The sequence below is a fragment of the Tribolium castaneum genome, chromosome 4, assembly GCF_031307605.1.
Source record: "Tribolium castaneum strain GA2 chromosome 4, icTriCast1.1, whole genome shotgun sequence".
Taxonomy (NCBI): Eukaryota; Metazoa; Arthropoda; class Insecta; order Coleoptera; family Tenebrionidae; genus Tribolium; species Tribolium castaneum.
Genome location: NC_087397.1, coordinates 9,928,164 through 9,949,386, shown reverse-complemented (window position 1 = coordinate 9,949,386; position 21,223 = coordinate 9,928,164). Strand labels below are relative to the sequence as shown.

The 21,223-nt window shown below is 34.1% G+C and overlaps 2 protein-coding genes across 2 annotated transcripts; one reads left to right on the top strand and one right to left on the bottom strand.

Moving 5' to 3' along the window:
• Positions 1-50: 50 nt before the first annotated feature.
• On the bottom strand, positions 51-19,232 carry crb (crumbs). The gene is made up of 12 exons (XM_965547.4): positions 18,969-19,232; positions 17,503-17,649; positions 17,250-17,452; positions 16,401-17,195; positions 13,824-14,157; positions 12,284-13,143; positions 8,051-9,452; positions 7,691-8,001; positions 4,378-5,532; positions 3,963-4,294; positions 1,243-1,430; positions 51-1,190 (listed from the first exon to the last, which is right to left on the bottom strand). The coding sequence occupies exons 1-12, from the start codon at positions 19,015-19,017 to the stop codon at positions 415-417; spliced, it is 6,552 nt and encodes a 2,183-aa protein (XP_970640.2). The 5' UTR covers positions 19,018-19,232; the 3' UTR covers positions 51-414.
• A 123-nt stretch (positions 19,233-19,355) lies between these two features.
• Positions 19,356-21,161, top strand: Sin1 (SAPK-interacting protein 1). Its single transcript, XM_965614.4, has 5 exons — positions 19,356-19,516; positions 19,561-20,104; positions 20,265-20,503; positions 20,551-20,883; positions 20,934-21,161. Exons 1-5 carry the CDS (start codon positions 19,426-19,428, stop codon positions 21,116-21,118), a joined length of 1,392 nt encoding a protein of 463 aa, XP_970707.2. The 5' UTR covers positions 19,356-19,425; the 3' UTR covers positions 21,119-21,161.
• Positions 21,162-21,223: the final 62 nt, after the last annotated feature.

The following is a 21,223-nucleotide window of genomic DNA, read 5'->3' as shown; positions in this document are numbered from 1 at the left end:
CCATCTATTGGCGACAAACGTATTAACCGTTGAGTTTGAATGAAAAACTGTTATAAAAAGTGTTGGAATTTTATTTAAACGTTACAGAGCATTAAGTACAAATCCGACTTGCATCACTTCATAAATTACACCAAATAAAACGTAGAAAATCTATATAGATAAAAAAATATATACACACTTTGGTCTACATTTTTCTTAATAATTACACTTTTGTCCTACCATTATCACAATACTACAATGGACGGCTTGAAATTGATTATTGCCGTTAACAGCGCACTGTTTTAAATAATACTATCATTAATAAAAAGATTAAGTACTATGTTACATTACTTTGCGTAAAAACCGAACAAATGAGTATCTACAATAAATACTAAACCTACTGATTCGAATGCCGTCAAAATTAACAAAAAACAATTAAATAAGCCTTTCCTCGGGTGGAGGTTTCAAAACATGGTCCAACTCAACTCTGGGATTACAAAATTCCTGGGCACTTGGACTATACGTTCCCCTCGTTGCCCTTTTACTCCGAGCCACATTAACAAGTACTGCCAACCCAATCGCGATACCTACACTCAAAATCAAAACAATCGGGATAATGATATACAAAATGTTAATATGGTCCATTTGACTCGCTGCTACTTTATAATCACTGCAATTTTTCCCGGTGTACTCCTCCCTACATTTGCAAATATAGTCGGCCTTGTCGGTGCATGCAGGAGTACAATCCCCATGAACACAAGGCTGGGAATCACAGGGGTTGTCCAAAAGACACGAATGCCCACACTTTGACTTATCATCGCAGACGCAATTATAGCCCCCTTCGAAGTTTTCGCATTTTCCGCCAACACCACACGGCTCGGGCATTTGTACACACTCATTGATGTCGTTTTCGCATAGTAGGCCACCCCAGCCTGTCCCATTACAATCGCATTCGTATTTGTTTACTTGGTCGTTGCAAATGCCGCCGTGTTGGCACGGATTTCCAGTCGGAATATCACAATCGTCGATGTTTATTTCGCAGAATTTGCCCTCGAAACCCCGAACTGTGCAATTACAGAACGGTACTTCGGTCTCAGTGACACACGTACCGTTGTTTATGCAAGGTTGTTGGTAACAGAAGGGGGTGTCACAAAGGGGGCCCTCCATGCCTGGGGTGCAAATACAAGTGAAGTTGTTACCGGTGATTTCGTCTAAAAATTGATAAATGAGTCATGGGTATGAGTAAAAGTGAGTTGGGTTTACTTGGACCCGTTTTGCAAGTGGCGCCCTCTTTGCATGGTTTATTGTCGCAAGTTATGAGTATAGGGGCTTCGCATTGTTTGCCGGCGAAGCCTTCGGGGCATTCGCATTTGAATGTTCCGATGGCGTCGTTACAGGTGCCCCCATGGCGGCACGGGTTACTTGCACATTCATCGATGTCGGTTTCACAACTGAAATGGCAAAATTATTAAATTTTTCCCATAAAGAGAAGGAAGAAGTAATCAGAAAAAATCTCGATTGTATTTTGATCCTGCCAGGTTTGAATAGGAAAAGTTAAAATTAATATCTTGTATAGAATAATGAATTTGTGAAACCGTGACAACTAAATGTTCCGACAAACATATTAATAAACATGTAAAAACCATTGCTAGAGTCATAAAAAATCAATAATGTATTTTGAATTGGTGTAAAAGATGAAGTTATTACCACAGGTAATTTTTGCTATAAAAAGACAAATTTACTTGTGTAAAAGTCACTCATAAAATCCATATCTTTGTTTAGGCTCATTTTTTTTAAATCTTCGAAGAGGTCAGTTTGATTGTCTAAAATGCTACCTTTAAAACCATAGCAACAGTTATAGTGTTATGGTTTTTGAGTAATCATTTTTGTTTACTGTTTTTGATAGTATTAGCTGCGCCAACGTCGCATTTTACCAAATAATTTTTTTAAATAAGATTCATAAAAATGTAAAATAGTTATTAATGATTAGATCTCTCATTGGTCTTTGTATAAATTACATTAGTTATTATTTTCTTGAAGTGCATGAATAATTGGTGTTTTTATAGTTTTACACCAGCTAATATATTCTCAATTATTCTTTTAAATATTTTTTTAAATAACTAAAAAAAGAAGAAAATCTATAACCATATTAAATAGTAATAATAGTTTTCTCAATGTAATTTCTTTTAACCTTCGTAACAAATAAACGTACTTTGATATTTTTCTTTCCAGATATAAGATGTGTGCTTTATGTGTCATTTTTTGGTCTAAGTAGATTCCTAAAAGTTTGATGTTATGTCTATCTTTTAATTCCCTTAAGGGCAATTTCATTATTTGTGTTTTTTCTTTATTTAAACTAACTTTATTGCTTAAGAACTATTTTTACAAATTATCTTGTATTATTGCAATGTTATTATCTAGAATCTGGATCATACATTTCTCTCAATCTTCTTACCGGGCAAAAAAAAAACTAAACGTGTATCACAATTGTTATTTGTCAAGTGCTGATTATTTGTTGTTTATTTTTTGCTTTTAGATGACCTACTAAGCGTTTCCGTGCTATTTTTTTAAAGGCAAGAACACAAAAAATAAAGCCTTTTTCGTATGACTTAATATTTTATGAAATTTTTACTTTTTATTAAAATTTTAATCGATTCAAATTGGCTCAAAACGGTGAATTAAACAACAACTTTTTGAAATCAGTTGATTTTACACCATTCCTTGTCCAAAAATTTCAAAACTCGCTGTAAAAAGCCCGAAATCGCTTTATTTTTGGTCTAAAAACAACGTTTTATGAAGCACTTTTGTTGAAATCATTTGATTATTTTAGACAATTCCTTACTCAAAAATGTCAATGGTCATTTGCAAAAACCTAACATCGTTTCACATTGACAGAAGACGTCGACCAGTTGTGCTAAAATCATTGGATTTGAAAAAATCACAAACGTCATAAATGTCGCCATGGCGTCAAAATGTAGTAATTTGTGAATTTTATACATTACTTTTAGTTTAGTCTGTACATCTCATGATTAATTTAAAACAAAATGTTCTAACAAAATGCATAATTTTTTTATTTATATTTTTTATTTGTACTTTGGAAAAAGGTTACTTAATTTTTGACAGTTAAATTTGATCTTGCTTAAAATTTATAACATGTTTATAAGCTGAAATTTTGAGTTTTGGTCGTGTGTTTGTAGTTAGTTTACATAAACGTTAGAAATAAGTGAAATTATGATTGAATAAAAATACTACCAAGAAAAATCTGTATCCGAGAATTTGCACATAATTTGGACATGTTTAAGTTTACGGTAAGTCATATTATAAAAAATTATCCTGAAACTGGAAAAGTTAATTTTAAAGGAAAAAGTACAGGAAGGCCGAGACTTGTTTCCAAACCTGCTTAAAAAAAAAGTTAATTATTTTTATTTAGACCATTTCTGACGGAAAAACAAAAAATAAAAGACAAAATTTAAATGGACAGATAAAGATTGGAAAAAAGTTATTTTTAGTTTCAATCAAAATTCGACGTCTCTGTAAAAGATTATAAATGTATTCATAAAATTGTGTTTATTTGGCGATACATGTCTGTAAGAGGTTTGAGAAATCATAATTTTTTTATAACGCACAAAAAATATCAAGAAATCTTACGAGATAGCTTATTAGTATTACAACAGCACGTAACACCGCAAAAACAAGTAAAAAACGAATTGGTGGCAATATCAGTGTTCTTTAAACTCCAGACCTAAATGTCATCGAATCTCTCGCACAAAATGAAAAGCCATTTGAGAAATCACAAAAAAATCAAACTGAAAAAATATGCGCCAGTTTCATCCTGAATTTTTGCGACATTAACTTGCCAGCTGTTTAGGTTTTATAACATTTATAACATGCAACCTTAAAAAAAATATTTGTTTTAAGTTCTAACTTTCTGCATTTTTCAATAATAAAACAATGTTTGTTAGGGCTCATAAATAGACACTTACTGTTCGCCCTCAAATCCTGGTTCGCACTTGCACTCGTATTCAGCGACAAGATCTATACAAGTGGCATTGTTCTGACACTCGTTTTTCTCACATTCATTGATGTCTATCGAACAATCGTCGGCTGCAAAACCGGCCGGACAGTTACATTTGTAAAATTCCAGAGGGTTGGCACACACTCCTTGATTGTAACAGTCGATCGGGTGGCAGAGAATGCAACCAATTTGGGGACGGTTTTCGGAGTAAAGCTCGAAATAGTGATATTTTTGGAAAAGTTCATTCGATGGGAAAAACGGCAGCAAAATACCGCCGATCCTAATCTCGTTAATACATCCCTGAAAGAATGTAGAATTAAAATTACAATTCTTAATATTAAAAAAATTGGATAAATAAAAAATCAAACCTTGACTAAACCAACCTTAAAAAAGTCAGTTGACTTGTTTTGGTCCACTTTGAACAACGAAACATCAGAAAAGAAGTCATTTTCTTCAACTGAATTACTTGTGGTCGATGGTGTTGTGGTGGTATCACTGTAGGGGATATACCCAGTCATATTATCATTTGAACTATTGATAATATTTTGATAATCAAGTGTGACTTCATCGCTTCCCGCGACGTAAATATCACCAAAAGTTAAAATCCGTGTAAAACCCTCAATATCAAAGTTGGCAACTTTCATATTAGGCGCTTCGTCCATGACCATGTCTTTGAAACCTCCTTTCAGAATTGAATTTTTGTATTCGAAGTAGATGGTCAACCACTGCCCCTCGAAATAATCCTTCCTGAACCGTTTACTATCCCCCATTTTGTTAATAGACCATTCCACCACAACCTCATTATGATAAATAAAAATGGCAAAAAAGTCGTTTTCATGTTTCGCGAAAAAAATGGTCCCCCATGACCTCGTCCGATAGGTCACTTCTAAAGTATCATAAGACACGATTTTGGTCGAATTGGGCCAAGTCACTAGCCGGTATTTAAGTGGTGGTGTTTTACCATCAAAAGTCGCATTAGCGACACATTCAGATCCGTCTTCGAGATTTTTGCAAACTGATTCTTTGGGACACCTTTCAATTTCACAAAACTCCAAATCCGAGCAATCTTTCCCCTTAAAACCCCGCGTACAGATACATCTGTAATCATTCCACGTGTTTTCGCACACACCGTTGTGTAAACACGGATTTATTCGGCAGGAGTTATCAGATCGGACGCCTTCAAGGACCGAAGTTTCGTCAAATCGAACTTCACCGAACGATTTCGGGATGTCTAAGTCTTTCACGTTCAGAGGGAAGAATTCGACGATCATGACCGACGATCCGTTGCTTATTTGAACGTCTTGGATGATTCCCTTGAAGTGGACGTTGCTTAAAGGAGTTGCTATTACGGCTGAAGAAGTTGGGGAAATTGTATCGATTTTGACTAAGTTGTCGTTGGCTTGGCGCACCGGTCGGGTTTGTGGGGGTCCCCCGAGAAAGAGGACTTGAGCATCGAGGGTACCCGTTGCTGAAATTGTCTTGCGGAAATATTCAGTTCCATTTAGTTTTACTTGCACTAAAGTGACGTTTCTGATGACCTACGAAAAAAAGGACACTAAAATCGTGCACTTATCACAGGTGTATTAAGCGCAAATTTTTCCGCAAAAAAAAACTTCTAATTGCGTAAAAACTAAACTTTTAACACACTTCAATTTGATGTTGAATTTATACTGCAGAGCAGCGAAACGTGAAAAACAAATTTGGGAAAAATAATTTCAAAATTATTCCAATCGCTTTCACGTAAAAAATAAAATCCTTCTGTTTTTAAAAGAAGAATTATGAATTTAATCTATATAATGTTGGTAGTGGAAAATTTGGTAGATTTTGAGTAAATGAATCTTTAACTTTATTTGATCAACTAAGTATATAACATCTTACAACAGCTCTGAGAAAACAACACTCTGGTTAAAGATAATTTGAACCTGTGATTAGATCTTCTCATGTAGTTATTTTTATATTTTTATTTTTATATTAAAGTTTATTTTTGAGACTTTATTGTTCAAATTTTATGTGCCTATAAGTCATACTCGGGTAGATTGTATACATAAAAAATTCAAATAAGCTAACAATTTAAACTAATAAATGGCATTTTTGTGGAAAAATCCATGCAAATCCTAAATACTTGAAGCATTATGATTCAAAATTCACCACTAGACAAAATTTCTTTGATATCCTCAGTTAAGTAGGTTTCGAAGACTAATTCTAATAAAACATTAAGATTTCATTTCAGAGCTCTCATTTTAAAAATAGTAAAAGTTTGGTTAAAAATTATTAAATGGAAGCGTATTTTCATTCAAATTGTTCTTAGCCAAAAAAGTAGGATGTATGTATTTTTAGATCTAAGTAAAACTTGGAATCCCCTGTATATCTACTTAAATAAGAAAATTCTGAAAAAAGCAAGTTTTTTTGGTTCAACTTATTTTTTGTTTTTAGCACTAACTTTTATGTTTCAATAATTTCCACGAAATATTATTGCTATTCAAAAATCTTGCATAACTAATTTTCTCAGTTTTTCCTTTGAATGAACACAGCAGTTAATAGTTTTAAATTTTTCCAACCAGATTATTAATTCAAATTTTTGATAAAATGACATTTCTTGTTTTTTCCCTGTAGTCTTCAAATACATTCATTGAAAAAAAAAATTCCAGTGTTAAAATACATGATAAAATTATTTAATAATATGATGGACAAAACTGAACCACGGTATCAATAAGAAAGAGACGACAGGGCCAACATTTTTTATAACTACAATAAATTAACCTTTAATTTGAGTTGAGTATCATTTAATTAATTTTTATTGGGATAGCAGACCAGGTGCAGTTTATTTTGTTGATTTATTTACTACTACAAACGTTTCGCCACTTTTTGGGACTTCTTCAAGGCAATAAATAATTAGAAAAAACCCAAAAAAAGTTGGTGGTAATAAAAAAACAACAAAACAAACTGCACCTTGTCTGCTATCCCATTAATTATTTAAATCATACTCAAATTAAACTAACAGCAGACGATGAACTGTGAATAAAATTAATTCACCTGCTCTGAGTTAATTTCGTCTAGATTTTGAAAGTGTTATTTTGAGTAAATGACTGACAAATTCAATAAAAAAATAAGTAAAATTATAAAAATTCAAAATTTTAATAGAATAAAAAAAATCCACTAAGCGAAATCTCTAAAATCCGACGAGATGATTGATGAAACAACTTGGTATACTACATAAATTAAGTGTAAAATAATAAAACTAAATCAGACATAAATGTTACTATTATCAGTCAACTCCACAACAAGTAACTGTGTAATTATTTATGAATATGTTAAAAAGAAGTCAAGAAGAAAATTTAAATAGACGCTTTTTTGCACTCAATTTATTTTAATTTCTTTTATTAATTTCATTTTTCTTAAAACGTTTATTTTTGTTATTAACTATTCGTACATATTGTTTGTTATAAATTTTTTGACTGTTTTTTTTCTCAAAAATTCTTTTTTTCTGAAAGGAATTTAATCCGCCTCTGGCGTTTATTCGAAAAACTTAAAAAAAAGATGAAGTCTATTTTTTTATTCTAGTAGAATAATTTTCATTAGGACATTACTATTTATAAACTTATCAAAATAACCAAAACTAGCAAAAATATGAAAACAAGGGTTTTAAATTGAGAATACTGAAATTGAATTTTGAAAGCACAAAAATAAAAAACCAACCTCAATTAAATGGTCGTATCCATTATCCAACTTCACACCGCCTACAGTATAAGCCTCTGGAGTACCATTAAACTGTATCCTGACCAACAATTCGCCCCCTTCCAACTGTGCTGCAATGTACGTCTCCTCCGACGGATTCATAGTCCTTGGCAAGGACCCTAGATAAAAAATCTGTCCTTTTGGTTGCCTCGTCCTTATAAACATGCTAATATCGACTATGGTACGAACAGCCCGTCTTGCAGCACTGTCCACGTAAACCGTAACCAAAGAATCGGTTATATTTTCATAACCAAAAGTCGCAGCTGTATAATCTAAAACCAAATCGTAAAATTTGCGTCAGACTCGAAATAAATTCCGTACTGTATTGGCAAGTGTCCCCCAAGTAGGGCCGTCCACAAGTACACTTAAAATTGACCCAGAGATCGGTACAGTGCCCCCCTGAATGACACGGGTTCGGATTACACTGCGGCTGTCTCTTACAACTTGGCTCCACTTCTTGAAAAGTGAACGCGGGATTTGTGTGTGGGCTTGAGCTTGGTGGCAAAATCCATTCGCCGTTGATGAGCACGTCTTCGGTACAACCAACCAAGTAGGTTTTACCATGGGTGAGTTTTTTCAAATTGCTTGGGATCCCCCCAATGTATGTCAAGGGGAAACTGGTATAGGTGGTGCCATTTGATATTTCGTTAAAACTGATCGGATAAATTGTTTGTTCGTCGTTCGCTGATAAAACAAGATGAGTTGAGTTAATCGCAACGAAAACGCGTTGCCATTGACTGTCGTTTAAGTTCGATCCGATGAAAACACCCTCCCACTTATTCAACAGGCTTGAGTGCAAGTTTAGGCGCCCTCGGGATAATTCAAGAATGTAATAAGTCAAGCCTTTGCCCAAAGCCAATAATCCATCGCCCAGTGTTGTCTTGAAACGGAACTGGATGTCATAGCCTTCCTCCCGTGACGTGTTTACAATAATTAGGGACTTCCCCGATAGCGACATCGTGGTGATTTTTTCGCAAACTTGTCCGTAATAGCCATGAGGGCACGAACAATTGAACCTGTGGATGTTTTCGTCGATTAAATACGGTTTGCACGTCCCGGAGTTCAAACACGGGTTGGTATCACAGCCTGTTAATCCAACCGAACAGTTTTTCCCGCCGTAATTCGCGTCACATTCGCAATAATACGACGCTCTCCTATCCCAACATTTCCCGTAAACGCACGGTTTGAACCGTTCGCATTCATTGATGTCTATATCGCACCTCTCGCCCTCGAAACCCTCATCACACGTGCAGGCAAACCCCCCGATTTTATCCACACAAGTGCCTTCAAAGCACGGATTGCTTTCGCATTCGTTGATGTCGATTTCGCAATTTTCGCCTGTGACGCCGTCAACGCACAGGCATTCGTAACCGGCGGCTTTGTCGTAGCTAAATTCCGCCGAGAAAATTTCGGGGAGGGTTTGGTCAGAGAGTTGGTAGAGGGTTTGGTTCGAGTGTTCGTAACATGTGCCGTTGTGTTTGCACGGATTGCTGTCGCATTCGTTGATGTCGATTTCGCAGTTTTTGCCAGAATAACCGGCATAGCAGTGGCAATCGTAGTCCTTGACTTTGTCCTCGCAGGAAGCGCCGTTTTCGCAAGGGTCGCCTATGCAATCGTTGATGTTTGTCTCGCAGTGGGTGCCGGTGTAGCCGGTGTCGGTGCAGTTGCAGGTGTAGCTGTTGAGGCCGTCGATGCATTCGGCGCCGTTCAGACATGGAGATGACTATAATTAAAAAAATGTGAGGTTGTACAGATATGGTCCACAAAATTTATAAGAAAACACGAAAAATGTGTATTAAACAAAATTGTAAGCTTCGTACAAAAACGATCTCTGTATTTAATGTTTATGTCAAATTACTTCTCTTGCTCGCTTGCATCTTTGAATGTCTTTAGGGCCTAAATCGGTGAAATTGAAGTCCCTTTTGAGGAAAATTTAATTTACACTTTCTTTCTTAATGCTTTTTTTATCTTCATCGTATTTTTAGCGTTAAAAAGATGAAAACAAGCACAAAATTCTAATTTTTGTTTTATTTTTTCATGTTTCCCTTAAAAATTAATTTTAATCTTCAGGACAGTGCAGAATAAAACGAGTAATTGGCTAGCAATTAAAATTCACTCATGAGGCGGTGACAAATCGATGAGGTTTTGGAAAAATAAATAAAAATAATAAATTGACTAATAAAATTTATCCAACGATAAGTCGTTCTGGAAACCGAAGATTAAATCATACTCCTTTAGAGCAAAATAAAAGAAAAATACGCCGTAAATAACTTTTTTGTCGAAAACGTAATACTCAATTTTTTTGTTTACTCTTTTTGAGTAACTTTAATAGTTTTTGTATATTTCATGAGGTACAAGGTGAGTTTAATAAAAATATATTTTTGCAATGTATATCTCAAAAATTGTACAGAATTCGGCGTTAAGTTTGCTGTTAAATAGCCAACGTTTTTCTCTTTGCCTATAAAGTTTTTTAGAATTTGTCTACAGTTTCTTTACAGATAACTAAAATTAATTAATTACTTAATATTATTAAGTCGCAGCAAAAATTACGTTATTTTAGAACTAGCGAGGCTTAGGTAAATGTTTTTTTGTACAAAAAATCAGTAAAAAATTCCAGTAGCCCCAAAAATTAATTAATGAATCAAAAATTCAAATACTCCTAATTTTTGTGCCATACACAAAATCATAAAGGTTTGCGTGTGGTTTGCAAGAATTTTACGAGTAATAAGATTGTTTACTCAAAATATTTAAGCATCGTTGTTTTAGAACAGGTGACACTACGAATCATAAAAATTCGATTAACCAATATTTTCATATTTTATTGACATTAATACTAATTAATTTTAATTATGTATACTATGAGAAATGTTCTCGAAAACTATTAGTCGGAGGACGATGTTTTTTTTAAACGATAAACTTCACATTTTACTAAAGACAAAGCGTTTTGTTTTGGGACTTTTTTTATAAATTATTGTAGTAAAATAATTTTAAGTAAAAATTAATTTTGTGAAAAACTAGTACAACACGTAAAATGAACCGTAGAATTCATTGGAACAAACCATTTTGCTCTAAGACTTTTAGTTTTTTAATGACTTTTTCTAGTGAAAAATTAAGTATTTCTCTATAAAAGGGCAGAACGGCAAATTTAAGGAAGTGGAACTATTTTGATGTTAACCTATGTAAAATAATCCGTGCAATCGTTTGGCGTCGAGAAAATCGCCAAATCTCCAATAATTTTTTTTCCAATTTTTACATAAATGAACAATGTTCTTGAAAACAATTAGTCATAGAATAATGTTTTTTAATGATAAAATGAATCGTAGAATCCGCTGGAACAAACCGTTTTGCTCAAAGACTTTTAGTTTTTCATGAATTCTTTTAGTCAAGAATTAATAAGCATTTCTTTATGAAATGCCCATATGGAGGAAACGTAGAAAAAATTCGTATGCTTGGAGAAACAATAATAATTATTATTTACAAGCAAACGCTGATTTCTGTTATTATTAGCTGTTTCAAAACAATGTAAACGCCAACGTCGCATTTTCTCACAAAATTAGTTATAATTTATTAGTTATAATAGCTAATGTAATTTATAGTTTCAATGAGAGATCTAATAATTAATAACTAATTTACACGTTCATCAACCTTATTTAAAAAAATAATTTGGTAACATAGTTTTGAAACAACTAATAGTTTTTGCGATATAGTAAAAAATACTTTTGGCATATTCACCCTGTATAGGTCCTTAAAGTTTTTGGGTCAAATTTTTGACACAAATAATTTTTTCATAAATTTAGTTATCGAAAATGGCTAACTTTGCAACATACTTTTCAATCACATGTATTAATTAATTTATTAAAACAGGTGATTCAAAAGAGCTGGGATTGTTTGCAATAATTGAAGCATTAAATTTTTGGAGTGCAAAAAAGTTTATAGATTTTGAAATTCGTTTTGTCGTCCAGTGCTGGTCCTCGATGTTTTGAACATTTCATCAACAAATTGTCTTAAATAGTAACTTTAATACCTGTCAAATTTACCTATCTTTTATCATCGGTATTGAAGTAAACTGATTAAAGTCAATTTTTTTAGTAAAAATTAAAAGTCAAGATTGACAACATTTTCGAAATAATCTCTGCTACAAAGTCCTATCTATCCTCCACAGCATATCTGGAATTATTTTTTGCAAAAAATACATTCGCAATAGAGCGATTTCAGAATCTCCCAAGTCTTAGTTTATTAGATCATTAGATTATTAGAACTTTCACGTATTGTATCTATATTCAAAAATGTGTATTATTTTATTTTAAAAAATTATTGTTATTTCTTATTTGTTGTACAGTTTTTGTTTACTTTCTTTTTTAGCCAAACCTGAAAAAAATTAGTTACAAAGTAAAATGATTTTCAAAGTTAAAATATAACGTAGAATTTGATAAAAAGTGTTGGTATAAAAATTATAAATTTATGAAAAAATAAATGTATTATGCAAGTAATTTATCAATGTCTAGTTGAAAATTCTATTTTACGTAATTAAATTAATAAAAAAATATTGCTTACCTCACAATCGTCGATATTAATTTCGCAAATCTTCCCCGTAAGCCCCGGCTGACAATTACACGTAAATTTATTGATCCCATCAATGCACGTGGAGCCATTCATGCACGGCATTGGCTCGCACTCATTTATATTAATTGAGCAGTCTTTGCCTTCATACCCAGGGGGACAAATGCACTCGTAATTATTAACTTTATTAAGACAAGTGGCTTGATGCCGACAGGGCATCGATAAACACTCATCAAAATCCAAATCGCATCGTTCCCCTGTATACCCCGGCCTGCAATAACACTGAAATCCTCCAAGCTCATTCTGGCAGATCCCCTCATTGCAAATTCCCGGCTGATTTTTACACTCATCAATATCCGTTTCGCATCTCTCCCCCGAAAAACCCTCCAAACAATTACAAACAAACCCATTCTCGTTATGGTTCATCTGACATGTGGCCCCATTCATACACGGTTTTTTGGCACATGGGTCAGCGTCAATGGTACAATTCTCCCCTTTATAACCCAGAGGACACCTACACTCGTGATCATTAACCAAATCGAAGCACACTTGACCATAGGGGCACGTAACCCCCACACAATCATCGATGTTCCTCTCGCAATGTTGTCCTTCAAAGCCCGGCAAACATTCGCAGACGAAATCGCGCTTATTTTGCGAAGAAATACAAGTAGCGTTATTCTGGCAAGGCTCCAATTTACAAACATCATACGACTCGTTGCAATAAGTGCCCATCCACTGGTCCGTGCAATTGCAGTAAAAACCACCGGTGGGTTTATCGAAACAAGAGCCCCCATTCTGGCAAGGATTTGAGTTACAATTCGGTTGCGAATCGACAGGTATTTCGCAAAGTTGACCTGAAAAACGCGACCAGTTTTTGCAAAAAACGACACAAAGGATGGAAAACAATTGTTAGTTTTTTTGTTAGTGAAAAGAAAAGCTTGTTAATTCAGCTTGTGAGTGCCGGAAGCATGCGTACACAAATCAACCAAAAAACTAATACCTGGTGCTTAAGTTACTTTAATGCCAGAAATGCGTTCCAATTCGTATCCCATTTATGGTCGCGTGCGTTGTGAAGTCACCCAGCTGTGGATCAGTCAATTGTAATAATTGCTACTCGACTGTTTTGGCATGCAGAAAATAAGTACAAAAGAGGAAACTACCGCTACCACAGTTTTAGTCACAACCAATCCATAATAAGGCAAAATTTGTTAAAAGAAATAGAAATTATAGAGGAAACAAATGAATGCGAATCCATAGAAATCACTGACCGTTGTTATGGAAATTAATACAATTTACGATTTAAGACCTCAACATTCATTTGTTATGTTCTCGCAAATTTTATCATAATTGGCTACGAAGAAAAAACCAAATTAAATCCAAGGCTCCTTATGTAATTTTACGAAATACAGAGGTGTCCTATAAGCTGCAGTTTCGACAAAAACATTACTGATTGATTGAAATAGTAATGTCAAAGTGCGACTTCTGGTCACTCTGTAGATGTCAAAAAACAAAACGTTAACGCTTGAGTACCTACCTGTGAAGCCCGGTGAGCACGAACAATTGAAATAACCATTCCAAGACGTGCAAATGCCTTGATTTTTGCATGGATTATTAGCACAAATATTGGGAATGGAACAATTCGGATAATTTCCTGGATATTCTGGTTTGCAAATACATCCAAAATTGTTGCCGGCTTTTACACAGTCGGCATATGGTGGACATTTCGTTCCATCACAGGAAATTTGTCTTTCGCCAGCTTCGCAACGTTCACCAGCAAACCCATCTGGGCAAATGCATTTAAAACCGTCAGGGGTGTTAATGCATTGGCCCTCGTTGAGACATTGTTGTGATGAACATGCGTGTAAAGTCTGAAAGGGAAAATTCTTGCTAAAATAGTGATTAACTAATTTATTTCATTCTATCATGTTAATAATAATTTCCTAACAAATCGGGCCGCTAACGTTTTTGCACTTTTAATAAAACGTTTATGTTTGAAAAAATAAGTTTCTTGATTTTTTAAAGATAGGACAGAGTCAATCAAATTTCGCAAAAAAACGAAAATTTTAAAATCAATACAAATGGATATTACACTTCTACACAGAGAAGTGCAACAAACGTTCTTGGAGCAACTTTGAAAAAAACACTGATTAATTATTTTAGTTTTCGAAGAAAGTGGAAATTGTAGAAATTCTGGATTAATTTTAAATCGCAAAAATATTCAAAATTCGGTTTTCTAAGCATAAAATCACATGCTGTACACAATGTTACAGGTTAAAATATTTTACGATGAAAAGTTTGTTAATAATTAAGTAAAAATTGACTGCTCAAATTTAAAATTTTAAAAACCTGGTGTAAAAAACAAACCGTAGAATTCGCTTAAACAGTTTACGAGTTAAATGTTTAGGCATAAAAATAAAAAAAAACTATAACCAGAATTGTTACCACGGTTTTCGTGAAAAAGGCAAAAAATGTGGGCAATTTTTTTACAGCCATGCTCTTGTATAAGAAACGTTACCACAGCATTTCATAAAAAACACAGTTTAATGTGGATATAATTATCAGTGTTATTTACTAAATTATGATACACCTATCTGATGAAAACTATCATATTTCAAGGTAAAGATGACTAATTTCTTTAAGAATCGTTAACAAACTCTTCAACAAGGTTGCTATAAAGAAGATTTAATTGGCATTTGTGACCACTGTAGACGTTTTTTGCAAATATGTCGGTCTTTTAATACAGTTAAACCTCTTCAATCCGATCAAACCTCTTGCGAGCCGAAATACAAGTACATCGAGTCATAGTCCAAACACTTTTGTGACCGAGGCAAAAATAAATATTTCTACTCGAGTAAAAAATAAATTCATAGTCTAAACGATAGAGAATTAATTACGCCATCAATTGAAACTTTGATCTTGTGAAAATTTTTAAGGTACTGATTTGAGACAATTTTGGGGAAATTGTTTAAGTTACTGGGGCATCTTCGAAATGGTAAAGTTCCTTTAATTTTTAGAGCTGTAACTAGTAAAATCAAATTATTCGAAAGTTCTGACCGGATCACCAAATACCACAAGCCTGTCATAAATTATTCAAGCTTTTAGATCTCCCATGTTAAAAAATACAGTACGATCTCGAAAGTGTGAACACAAAAAGTTCAGGGTTGTTCGACTACCACATCTGTTCATATTTTCGATACACATAAGTATTGCTTTCAATTATTGTGTATACTAAAATAACAAAAAGTTTTTCTTCTTTTATTACAATAATTTTTATTTTTCGTTTGCAGACAAATACGGAGTTAATTTTTTACAGAAGCATCTAGCAATATGGCTTTATCATACATATTTTTTAAAGCAACAAGTATGTACAAGGTGTGTTAAAATGATTTTCAGTTAGTCGCCTGAGGCGATTTGATGAATTGAACCACTTGAAAAACAAATCGACGCAACTTTGCACTAATACAAATGGATAAAGGTTTCCTAGAATCCTTTAACCTTTCGTTAGTGTGCTGGGAAATTGTGGCGAGTTTAGTGTGGTAAGATATGACATACCCAATTTTTTTTTCCTTATTTTAAAATTATTTAAAGATGTTATTATTTTAATATGTGAATAAATTTACCTATTAACTCAAAAAGAATAAAAATAAGTTGCAATGCTACACATAGTACATAAAAACCTCTTTTTACAATCATTTATTTGTTCATTCAAAAATGTTAAAGATACATTAACAATGATAAAAAATTAGTGTTTTTTTTTTGTAAAAATGTACAAACAAAACATTGTAAGAGCATAAAAATGAAACCATCAAATAAAAAAAGCTCGGCAATACAGCTTGAAACACCGAACAACCTGTTCTCAGGATGGTCGATTTAGGTTGTCTACAAAAATTCAAAGCCCTAGCGAAATGTTCATATTAATTATTATATTTTTAATAAAAAAATATTATAAAAAAGTTGTAAGTTGTAAATGTTCAATTTATAGAGGTTTTACTGAATTAAGACATAATTTGTTATTTTATTTCGTATACATGACAAAAATTACAAGTTTTGCAAAATTATGTACGAAAAAATTGTATTTTTAGAAAATTTCAACTAAAACCGAATGACTTACATTTTGACAATATGCGCCCCCATATCCCGGCGGACACTGGCACAAAAATCCTCCATACGTGTCGAAACAAGTCCCATGATTCAAACAAGGACTCGTCTCACATTCATTGATGTTAATTTGACAAAAACGCCCTGTATATCCAGTCCTACTGCAATCACAGGTGAAATTATCCAGTCCATCCCTGCAAATCCCTCCATTCTTGCACGGATTTCCCTTACAATCGTCGATATTAAACTCGCACTTAGGCCCATCGAAACCCGGTAAACACAAACACTCCATATTTCCATTCGAGACACACGTGGCCCCATTTTGGCACGGATTGTCCTGACACTGTTGATTCACAACGATTAGTTGTTCACAGTGTTTGCCTGTGAAATTTGGGGGACACGTGCACGTGTAAACCCCCGTGTTGTCCGCATTACACGTGGCCCCGTTCTTGCAAATCGCTGGATTTCTTTCGCAGGGATTCCCCAAATCCATCTCGCAATTTTTTCCCGTGTATCGTGGCTGGCACGTGCAATTGTAACCTTTGGGGCTGTTGTGGCACGTGCCACGACGCATACAAGGCTCAGTGACGCAGTAATCGATCACTTGGAGAATACAAGAGTCTTCAGGAATGGGGCAAGGCTCGAATTTAACATTGTGGTTGTAAATAATCGAATGGTTGAAGACAAGAGAGGGGCCTTCGAGGAGACAACCGTTGAATTGTTTGCCCACGAGGAGGACTGAAGCCCCCTCGTTGTAAAAGCCGGGGTTTGTGATGAGTTCGGTTTGGTAACTCGAATTTGCCACCAACTAAAATTTGATTTCTTGTTATTTAAAAAAATTGTGTGGCGATTTTCTAAATACCTGTTTTTCGTTATCGACTCTCAGAGTTAAGTTCCCTTGCTCGTAATAAAGGAACACAACGTGCCATTTATTGTTGATGAAATTACCGAAAATTTTGTTATTGAATTGTTTGCCGGCTGTTTTTGCGAAAAATATCACGCCCTCCGAATTAACAGAGACTTCGAGGAAATCGTCGTTTTGTTGTTGGGAAAATAGGCCGCCACCTGAATTAATATTTCGATTTTTTGCGAAAAAATTGAGAAACTGTGTGTACCTGTGCATGTCCGAAAGCTGAGACCTGTTTGTTTTATTGGAGAAATAGTCGTTTGTAAACGTAGATAAGCTGAGCCGTTGAAATAAGCTTCTGGAGTATTTGATGGTCCCAAGTTTTGGCAATTTATGCTACAAATGCAGCAAATTGCTGCAAGAAATTTTAAAATCATGACTTTCAATTTGTCACCATTTATGAAAAAGTAACACTTTTTATGAAAGTTGTAGATTTTATTTTAAACTGGTACGTGACCATAACAAGAATTTAAAAAATATAAACAGCAATTAAAATTCTTTCAATGCATTATCTTAACAAACTTATAATCTTACAATTGTTAGGAAATAAAAGAGATAAAATCGTGAGTCCCAGAACTCGATCCATACAAAATTACATTTTTTTCATCCGTGAAAAATATGCTCAAACTAAATCACAGCACGAACATGTGGGACATGTAATGGGGCTAAAAAATCATTTAATGATGTAATGCGGTAATCGCTGGGTTTAAGCCGTTAGTGCGGTTAAATTAGTTGGCCATGACTACGGATATCTAAAGGTTAGGATAAATAAAGCGTTCCCGTCCTCTCTACAAATTTCTTCCTCACATTTTTCTTGTATCTTCAACTGTATTCAAACCGCAAATTTAAAATTTTAATTTTTTTTCTTATGTTTCTTATAAAAATTTTAATAGTTAGTTTTTCTGTCTGTTAAGAGTGCAAAGCTTAACGTTCCTGATGTTTTCCAAGTAATTAGTGAATTGGTTGGATTTAAATTAATTTAAAACGATTTGGTACTGAGACGATATAACGCTCGAAACGCCCTCATTTTTACAATGTTGTACTATTTTTTCGGGTCCAGAAAATCTCGTTTCGTCTCCTAGCTTATAGTTCACCGTAGCCATGACGACTAAACCGACTTGATTGAATTTTGCCCTATATTTATTTGCCTAGTCTGTAAAAAGTACGATTTCATTACTTCATCATTATATGAGAATTGTTTATAATTCAAAAAATTCATAATTAGGCACAGGTGGAACACCTGTCTGGACACCTGTTGAATTTTGTTCCAAACCTACCAAGCCTAATTTTGGGGTTGTTTGTTGTATGGAACCAACAAAATTTATGAAAAAAATGTGTGATTTATTTATTTGTCAATAAACTGCATACAGAAAAATTAGGTAATGATCAATCACAGTTGACTTTGAGTTGTCATGGCAAGCTGGGTCATAAAACTCTCCCCATGTCCTTGCCATAATTTCTCTCAAAAATAAACTTTTCGTCCGAGTTAATCATTTTTCTGAGAAACGGAGGCCTAAATCGGTGTGACTCACCTCATCTTCTCACATTGCAGAAACAGTTATTGTTCCAAAACCTTTCTAATTTTTGTATCAAGGAAATTTAAATAACAAAAGATACAAATCAACTACTTTTATAAAAAGCCAAAACGTGTACGAAACCGGAAGTAGGACTTACCCAAGAAAACAGAAATTGGTCCCAACCTCCAAGAACTCAAGAAACCCATCTTTGAGACAACTGGATTGCGGTTTTTTCGTTACATTCATTAAAATCATATGCACCATGAAGCAACAACGGGGAGGTGTGTTTATGTTGAAAAAAACATAATTTTATTATTTAAAACCAGTAAATAAACACAAAATAAACGACAGGTTCACAAGACAACAACACCCAGCACCCACACAACACTTTTTCTAGTGACAATTTTAGTGATTTTGTTGTGTGTAGACAGTGCTCCCAATATGAACCAAATTTCAAAAATTTAGCAATTGGGGCCAATGATATCGAAAAGTGTTTGATTTTTTGATAAAACGACACGTTTTAAAATATTAAAATATGCTCAAAAAAAGCGTTGTCGCCTATTATCTAACAATAATGAGCGTTATGTCAAGTTCTTACATAACCTAACTTGTCAATGTTTACATCAGACACGATGGCCCTTTACGACAACAAATACTGGTTATTATCACACATACGCAACTCTTTCATTTCTACAGATGATACAGGTTTGGCTAGGTTTCAAAATCACACTCGATTAACAAAGTTTTAGGAATGTGCGAGTTAATAATGACAGGGGAGGAAGGTGTCAGGAAACACCTGAAGCAAAGCCTTGATTCGTACCCTGATGACGAAGACAGTGAAGATGAAGATGATTTGTCTCACGAATCTTACGACCTACAACTTGACACCGATTTCCCGTTACGATACAGATCGAATACTGCCGTAAGATTAGAAAAATTAGAACAGGTTAAAAAGAGAACTGGCAGAATCAAACATATTAAATGGGAAACGAACAAGAACGAGTTGAGTGAGGAACAAATTGATCAGTTATTCGTAAAAAAGGAACCCAAAGTAATAGAACCGAAGCAATCTTTGTTTTCTAAAACCTTCAAGGAGCATAAGATGATGCCCATTAACCCTTATATGGATTATGCCAAGTTTGATGGCAGCGGACAAGTCAATCTTCAAGTGAAGAAGTATAGAATTTTCCTAACAATGCTACCAGAGCACCAGAGGAATTACCCCTTGGCTGTTTGTTGCACCTCTTCTGCTAAAATTCAAGAGTTGATTGGACTTATATTACTCAAATGCAGGTTTGTTAACTTGATCCTGAAGTTAGGTTGGCAATATTCTAAGTTACTGATGACATAGTTGCACGCTATTGGCTAAGCGTTAAAATGTTGCCAACTTGATTTCAAAGTCACAGGCCACTTTGACCAGGAAATGAAATAATTGAAAAACAAAATTTTTAAGTACAATGTATGAAGACTATCCTTGGAAGCCCGTAAACAATTACGGTTTGTACATAACTGAAGAAGACGGAGAAGTGGATAGGGACTTCCCCAACTTGGACCCGAGGGAAAATATTGCCAAATTTGGGTTTGCTTGTTTAGGGCTTGTGGAACATTCAGATCCCTCAAAGTGTGTCAGTTTTGGGAACTCTGAAACTGTTACAATCAGAAAATTCGATTACAATGACAAAAAAGGAAAAGGTTCGCTTTTGCCACATTTTGGTTTAAAATTTAAATTTTTTCTTTAGATTCGTCTAAACAAGACCAGGAAAAACAAATCACCACCGATTTACACTTAATGGACGTTCATAAAAAAGCAATGGAAGCCCCACTGTACAAATCGTTCAAAGTCTACATGATTAATAAAATGCGGGCCAAAGTTGAAATACATTTAGGAATAAGTGGCGAAAAAATCGAAATTGACCCAGTGCAAAAAAACTCGAAATTTGTTCTAGTTAAACAAAAACCCATAAACCACGATATGGACATGATCGCGTGGTGCGAACCCATTGAAACTACCAAAAGCAACAAAATGACTTTCAAAATCATTTACAGCCATTCGTTCGCAAACGCTGAAAATGGTATTTTTTGTAATTATTTAATTTTCTTGATTATTTAATTGTTTTTCTAGTTTCAAGTCCAACTTTACAATCTTCAGCTAGCTTCAAAAGTTACGAATTTGAGGCAGACCAATCAATTGCCGAAGAAATCGTAAATAAAATAAACCTGATTTTGGATTTGAGGTCTAGTGACACACGGAAGGAGTATTTGGCAGCGCAAGAACGGAAATATTATAAGAAAAAAGCGTTGATTTAAGTAACTTGTATACTAAAATATAATAATAAATTCATAAATTATTTTTTTGCGTTATGATTTGGGAACGTACCCTCGTTACATAACCTCAACCGTCACCTGTCAGCT

Bases quoted from the DNA above. Each gene is read 5' to 3' on its own strand.
- crb (XM_965547.4), bottom strand. From the start codon at position 19,017: ATGGGTTTCTTGAGTTCTTGGAGGTTGGGACCAATTTCTGTTTTCTTG. The intron at 9,453-12,283 runs GTAAGCAATATT...TTTTAATTATAG, and splicing joins TTAATATCGACGATTGTGAG to TCATCTCCATGTCTGAACGG. The intron at 1,191-1,242 runs GTAAACCCAACT...ATCAATTTTTAG, and splicing joins CACTTGCAAAACGGGTCCAA to ACGAAATCACCGGTAACAAC.
- Sin1 (XM_965614.4), top strand. From the start codon at position 19,426: ATGTTTACATCAGACACGATGGCCCTTTACGACAACAAATACTGGTTA. The intron at 19,517-19,560 runs GTTTGGCTAGGT...ACAAAGTTTTAG, and splicing joins CATTTCTACAGATGATACAG to GAATGTGCGAGTTAATAATG. The intron at 20,105-20,264 runs GTTTGTTAACTT...AAAATTTTTAAG, and splicing joins CTTATATTACTCAAATGCAG to TACAATGTATGAAGACTATC.